This window comes from Lissotriton vulgaris, chromosome 6 (genome assembly GCF_964263255.1).
Source record: "Lissotriton vulgaris chromosome 6, aLisVul1.2, whole genome shotgun sequence".
Lineage (NCBI taxonomy): Eukaryota > Metazoa > Chordata > Amphibia > Caudata > Salamandridae > Lissotriton > Lissotriton vulgaris.
Window position 1 is genome coordinate 823,011,382 of NC_141694.1, and position 7,792 is coordinate 823,019,173.

The 7,792-nt window shown below is 42.5% G+C and overlaps 1 protein-coding gene across 2 annotated transcripts in view; it reads left to right on the forward strand.

Moving 5' to 3' along the window:
• Window positions 1-6,598, forward strand: part of MAP1LC3C (microtubule associated protein 1 light chain 3 gamma) — a 28,991-nt gene extending 22,393 nt beyond the window's left edge. For both annotated transcript variants that reach the window (XM_086925290.1, XM_086925291.1), the window contains exon 4: window positions 5,800-6,598. In XM_086925290.1, coding sequence (XP_086781416.1) covers window positions 5,800-6,013 — 214 coding nt within the window. In that variant the 3' untranslated portion in view covers window positions 6,014-6,598. The remainder of the gene's footprint in view (window positions 1-5,799) is intronic.
• Window positions 6,599-7,792: the final 1,194 nt, after the last annotated feature.

A 7,792-nucleotide genomic window follows, 5' to 3' on the forward strand; every position in this document is an offset into this window, starting at 1 on the left:
GGACAGGGCCCTGACCCCTGACCAAATCTCTTAAGTAAGTTATCTTCTCCCAAAAATATCTAAGTGTTTGTGACACTATTCTTTGTTGAACACCCCACGGATTTATATAGCCGCTGTCTTTCAATATGTCAAAAGTAAAACCGATTGCCCCCCTCAATACCATAGACAATTATATGGTCCAGAAAGTTGCTAAAATTAATGACAGGAGATCATCTCTGGGGTTGAGTTATTCACCAGAATTGCCCATTGACAATACGCCTTTACCTACTCCTGCTTTTGATATTAGCAACTAGGTGTTCCAGACCCCGGAGAACAATTCACTAACCCAGCTTCTAGTAGCCATTGCCGAACCAATCCACAAGAGTATACCTGAAGAAGAAATAATCCTCCTAGAAGAGGAGGCCCCTGCACCGGTCCCAGCACCAAGAGTAACGAAGGGAGGGGAGAAGAACATATCCAAACGGGGCGGTCTTCGATCAAGTAAAAAGCGTCCCGATGCATCCCCCCTGGAAAATAGTGGAGACGATACAAGGGGTACTACTGGAGGGAAGGTATACTTGGAAGAAGATCAATTCAAAAAGCTGCTAAATGCCGTAGATAACAAGATCAAAACTATAACCAAACTGCTTCTTAGTAAAATAGACCAGCTCACGGAAGAGGTGTATAGGCTGGGGGGTCTTCTACAAAAATCTTTACAAGAAAAAGCGAAAACCCCATTGCCAAAAACACTTACAGTTGAATCAAAAAATACCCAAACTGCCCCAAGGTTAGAACTACTTGAAAATACTCTCTTGACCTCCATGGAGAGCACTGATCTAGGGAGGGGGGGCTTGAGGGATGTAGATACCAACAAAGGGGACTCGGCAGGGTTGAGCCAAAGAGATGGAAAAGAAGATTCTAATTTAGAGAAGGGTCCTGTAGAACTAATTGTAGAGGCATCTCCACTAATATTGGTTTTAGCAAACGTCCCCCAGCTGGAACCAGGGCAAATTGAGAACATTCCTTCCTTGATAAATAAATCACTCCATTGGTTATCAAGGAACATGGCTTTTACTCCGGGAGGCGGGGATCAGTTGGCACAAGAAGTAGTTAAAGCTAGAAGAGTTGAATGGATCGGGGGTGGCACTAAAAAATTCAAGGGGGATTGTGTGGTCTTACACCTTTCAGACCCAGAAGTGCTGCCAAACATCCTAGCGAACATATACCCTCCCCAGCGCAGATCAACTGAAATAGTGCCACTAACTTTGGTTTTCTTTTATACAAAAAAAGGTAATACTCTAAATCCAACAATGTTGAAAACTAAATGGAACCCAATACTAAAAAAAGCCAAAACCCTTGATATTAGGAACAACTGGGGAATCCCGATGGAAAATAGGTTCTTGGCCCTTTCTGGTCAAAGTGAATGCGATTGACTGGAAGAATGGATGAGCATAGGAAAGGTTAAGGTTGTAGAGATTCAAGATAGTGGAAATGATGGTATTATAAAGCACTTGGAAACAAATTGTAGTGAGGGCAGTGAGGGTAAGATATCCAACTCCAGGGAATATTTCCCTAATATAGTAGAGCACATCCCACTAAATATCCACACTACTGTATGTAATGAGGAAAGGAGCACTTTATCCCCCTTTAACCAGGGTGCATCATCTTTAGAGTGGACTACCCAGACAAAAGGAAGCCTTAAACTTATTTCCTTGAATCTTGCGGGCATTCACCATAAATTAGAAACCCCTGAATGGTATGAGTTTATCGACTGTCATGATATTATGCTGCAGGAAACTTGGGCAGTGGCACCCGTTTTTCGGCAGGGCTTTCTAAATTTCTTTGTACCTGCGAAAAAGAATACTAAAGGGCGGCCCTCAGGGGGTCTAATTATTTGGGTACGACAATCTTTACAATGTACCATCAAGCAGAGACCTATTTGTATTTGTGACCTACTCCCACTTGTGTTCACCTGGGTTGATGGCCATAACTTGGCCTTATATAATATCTATGCCAGGGGAACTCAAGGGGGCAAAGCCTCGGATGTGATAAGTGCATTAGATAATGACCTAGAGATTCTTCCTACACAGTACACTGTCCTAGTGGGGGGGGAGACCTGAATACAACATTTGAACCACTAGGACTTGAGGATAACGAGCTGGCCCTAGAGGAAGATACCAAATGGGGAGTTCCCATGGTAAAGTGGACAGAAGTGGCAATACAGGTTAAGAGTTTATACCTGGCCAGGGGTTTGAGGGCAGTAAATGGCCACACCCCGTCAGACCCACAGGGCAAGCATACTTTTGATAATTTGAGGTCAAGTAGCAGGATAGACTACATCCTAATAGATGTTAGAGATTGGCACAAAGTGGTAGATATGCAAGTGACATCGAGATTAGAGAGTGACCACAACCTGTTGTGCCTGCTCTTTAATCTGGAACAAGGTGAAAACTCAATCAGGAAAGGGGTGTTACGACACTAGATGTTGTTCCAACTAACAATCTCCGCCATATCAAATGGGCGACTCTGGTAGATAAGCCCGGGGACATGAAGGACCTAGAGGAGATTGTAATCTGGTGACCTCTTTGATAACTGATTTATAGCAATGAATTAAATTTTAATCAACTGATTGAAGAGTCACAGCCAACGTTTTTTGCTAACTTACAGAGATTTTTCTTTAAAAAAACCAAGCAGAGGAAGGGTCCTGGCCCACCAATAAAAAGAGGGTGGTATGACCACTCCTGCAGAAAAGCGCGACAGAAATTCTGCGTAGCACTGAGGACTAAAATAGGAGTATTAAAGGCCAGGGATGATTACAGGAAAACACAAATTAGGGCAAAAAGACTGTGGGATGAGAAAATATGGTTAGATCTGAAGAAAGCATGTACAGCCAAACAACAGAGTTTTGGGCCATCCTAAAGTGGGGCAGTGGGGGAATAGCAGACTGCCCGAAAAATCATGTAGCAAAGGAAGCATGGGTGGACTTTTTTAAACCACAATACGCAGATAATCTACCCCCTCCAACCGAAATGCCACCAGAAAGGGTATTCTATACTTATGGAATATTCTCATTGAAAGATGTAAACGAGCCAATGGACGGGGTAACTAGAGGAAGGGCGCCAGGAATTGATGGAATACCAGCAGATGTGTTCTTATTTGACCGGGCCAACTTGTGTAAATATTTTGTATGGCTTGGTAATTCCATCACACAAGGAGCAACGATCCCAGCAACATGGAAGGGTGCGGAGATATTACCAGTCTTCAAAAAAGGGGATAAGGCTTTACCAAGTGATTACAGGCCCATTAGCCTAATCGACTCGGCACAAAAACTGATGGGCAGGATGATACAAAACAAAATACAAGCCTGGATAGATGATAAGGATATCTTTTCCCCGTACCAAGCTGGCTTCCGCCTACTAACTAGCTCTGTTGACCAGGTATTCCACTTTTTAACCATGTTCTGGAAAAATGTAACCCTGACAAATGGCCCGTTATATGCTGTTTTCGTTGACCTGAAGTCAGCGTTTGACTTAGCACCCCGACAAACTTTGGATTGTTTTGCGGGATCTCGGAATAAGCCCCGAATTGCTCACTCTGCTCATGAGGATGCACGAAAACAACTATGCCAGGATCAGGTGGGGTGCTCGGGGAGACGTCACCGAACCTTTCCCTGTGGAACGAGGGGTAAGGCAGGGCTGCGTCCTGGCCCCCACCCTATTCTCTCTTTATATCAACGGCATAGTAGACTTTTTAAAGCAATCTCCGACAGATGCCCCGATATTAGATGGGGAGCGGGATCCCCACCCTATTCTCTCTTTATATCAACGGCATAGTAGACTTTTTAAAGCAATCTCCGACAGATGCCCCGATATTAGATGGGGAGCGGGATCCCCACCCTATTCTCTCTTTATATCAACGGCATAGTAGACTTTTTAAAGCAATCTCCGACAGATGCCCCGATATTAGATGGGGAGCGGGATCCAGTATTAATGTTTGCTGATGACACCTTACTGGTCTCTCGGTCCCCTAGTGGTTTACAAAAGACAATCGACGCTTTTGGTGATTTCTGTTGGATTCGGGGCTTGGAACTACACACATCAAAGACTAAGTTTATGAATCTGAACCCTGCAAAGCAATTTAAGGGGAAAATGCATTTTAATGGGTCTTCATTGGAGGAAGTGAACGCTTTTACTTTTCTAGGTATCTCCCTACAGGCCAACATGAACTGGAAATCCCATATGGACTCTGTGGTGCTAAAGTTCAATCAATTGGCCGGGGCTATAGCACAAAAACACAAATCTTCATTTACAAAAGCCATCCAGCCAATAATGGAGATTTACAGTATGAAAGTGTTGGGCGCTTGCCTTTACGGATCAGAGCTATGGGGCTTTACCAATTTGAGTACACTGGTCACTGCAGAAAACAAATTCCTTCGTCGAATGGCTGGTCTCCCGCAGAGCACTCCATCGATCCCGCTCCAATATGATCTTGGGAGGAAAAAGATCGAGGACATGGCCAGATTGCGTCCCCTCCTATATTGGAGGCGCATAAAGACTACTCCTGAATTGGGACATTACGCAGCTGCTCTAATGGACGTTGTTAGCTCTGATCGGTTTCATAAAATATCTTGGCTTAAAGAAATTAAGAACTTGCTCCAAAAAATGCACCTGGATCACCTGTGGACTGCAGTAGACCCACATGCCTTTCCATCTAAGGCATCATTGAAAAAAATGTATTGGGACATGATATATAACACTGTTTTGACTTCCAACCAACTAACCATGTTGACATCCCAGTTCTTGGATGTTAAAATTACTCCTAAATGCGAACAGTACTGGGATTTGATTTCTAAACCCCTAGATAGGAAGCTGTATTTTCAGTTTAGAATTGGCTCCCTACCCCTTAATGCCTTCACTGTCAAATGGTCCCCTGGCAATGTAAATATTTGCTCCTATTGTAAAGTACATGTAGAGGACATCCCACATTTTCTGTTTGCCTGCCCGCTATATGCTGCCCCAAGAAGTAGATGGCTAAAACCGGTTTGTAGGAATTTGGGGATAAGGAAATATCTAGAGGTACTAAGGATATTGAGATCAAATTGTGCCCCCAATCTTGCTATCGCTGTAGCCAAATACCTGGGGTGGGCCTGGATAATACGCATGCGCACTTTAAACTGTAATTAATTATGGGAAATGTAATTACAATGATAACTCTCCTCGCCAAGACCTTGTACTGTGACTCGGATTTTACTAAGCATGAATTTTATAAATTGAAATATTCGCCAGCACTGTATAAATTGATGGTATTTCATATGTATTTTATCCTGTTCTTAAAATTTTAGTGTAGTATGTATTCTGTTTAGCTTAGGGAAACATGCTTTTATGACAATGCTGTCAAATAAAGTATTAAACTTGAATTGTATCTGTGCTAATCCTATGCTTAAAGTCTGCTAGAATGACATTTGAGGTGAGCAGGTTAAGAGTGCCACTGGTGTTGTAGGGTGCCCACATAGAAGCTGTTCTCCGCCTAAACCTTTTAATTACCCAGAGTTCCCTTCTTCCCCTTTTTTTGTGTTTTTTTTTTTTGCATAATTATTGTGGCGCTCCTTGTCTGAAAGGCAAACTTCTTGAGATATATTAGTGTAACTTAAACGGGCAGAACCCATTACGGCAGGGCAGTAGTGCCAAGGATCACACCAACTCAAAGCTCTTCAAATGAAGTGGCATCCAATATGTCCAGGAACTCATTGCTTTTCTGTACTTGTAAATAAAATGGTTACGTTGCTTCTGGTCTTCTCAAAGTGTTTCTCTTTATCTCCAGATGCCGAATGGCGTTATCCGCAACACAGGCTTTTTACCTCATGGTGAACAACAAGACCTTAACGTCCATGTCTCTCACAATGTTGGAAGTGTATCGGGATCACAAGGATGAAGATGGCTTCCTGTACATGACCTATGCCTCACAGGAGATGTTTGGCTGCAATCTGACCAGTGACCAGCAGAAATGGACAGACTGCCCCTCACTAATGCATTAAAGCGAATTTTATCCAGGGAAAATGCTTTTTATATAGCCATTGTGACCACTTGCTTCCGAACCAAAATACTTTGTATGCTTTATAAGCTGTTACCGAAGAGTTTAATTCAAGTCTATAAGGACAATTTGTTGGGAGGCTCAACAAACATGAATTTTTCTTTTTTTGTGGAAAATAAACGTTATAAGAGTGCAACCTCGCAGGATTTACCGCTGCATTTTTGTATTTTGGAGCTGGTGAAGTGTTCTTAGTCCTGCTTTTCTTCCCCCTGAAAAAACCAGTGTATCCCATTTTGCTTTCAGGTGGGGTTGCAAGCAGGGATTTGGTAAATTGATAGCATTTGTCACCTAGCATGCTCTTTGAGGCAATAAGACATGGTCACAGGGCCTGCACACCATTACTGCACCACAGTGGCCATTTGTAAAAGGACTTTCGAGGTTGTGCTGGTAGGGACATCAGGTTTATCATTGAAAATGCACCTTATTTTAGTGTCTTTGACTCTGTGCATTACGTTTTGTACAACTTGATATCTAATTTATGTTTTATTTTTAAAGATGTAATTATATTTGTAATAAAAACCTTTAAGATACATTGTTTCTGGTTGATATGATTAACGGTGCGTTTTTATTTTGGGCTGGCTTAGGCCTTCGAACCTCCCCTATTTCATGTCGCCATATTCCTCCAGCCTACAAAACTAAGCCTAGGTGTAGATTCCGCAGTACTGTGACCTGTTCTTGCACTAGGTGAGAGACATCGATATGTACAGCTGACCATAACTGCATAATTACCCAACATTCTGTATTCCATTATCTTCAACACCAGCTTGGCATCGATACCACATCGTACCTGAACATCCAGCAACATATGTTGCAACTTTGATTGCTTATTTTTATTTTTTATATTTCCAAACGTTTGGACCATCAGCAGGTCACTTCTAAGTTCCTATTTTACCTCCATCTATAAAATATATCCAGGTTGCACATTGGATCACAATATTGGCTCCTCTGGATTATCCTTTTCAAACTATACCGCGCCTACTTGTAACCAAAGAAATGGGACGCCGAATTGCGTCAGTTCAGCACGTCTTGGGTATTGCAGCACCCGTTATGCTACTGTCTTCTGCCAACCGTAAACCGCATTGCTGTGCGACACGAACATTTTAATACATTCAAATGGTGGGCTTGTTCTGCCATCTAGTGGTTGTGTACCAGAAGCATTTGTGAAAGAGCGATTTTTTTTTTTCGTGTATACTATAGGCATGAAGAAACATGTCATTGATTCTACGCCCACAGTGCAACGGTGACTTCGTCGTTTATTTTTTTTATTTTGTATTCATTATTGTACTGATAACCGTCATTCCAGTAATTAGCACCAATTTTTTAAGGAAGGGTCACATGCGAGGACCAGTTGCAGCCTGCTGTTGAGTTTCTTGTGCAGGATGAACTTGATTTTAGATTTCCATACTGTGCATATATTATACAGTAGAATGCTTCTGTGGGAGTGGCAATTAAGTAGTACCTATCAATTTTTTTTAATACGGTCAGACCTGCCCGAGATGTTGTTGCAATATCAACTCCAGTTTATTGATTGCATGCCTAGAAGACCGTGGGAGCTTTGCACATTTACGGAAACAGTTCTCACAAGCTTGTCTTCCCCTTTTTTGCGTTGAAAGTGCTTAGTTTTGCATCAACACTTTATTGGTATGGATCAAAACGCAACTGTTTGGACAATCCAGCTGGCAAACGGGCCTTGCGGCTAGAGCGGTCGACCTCGAAGCTGGGA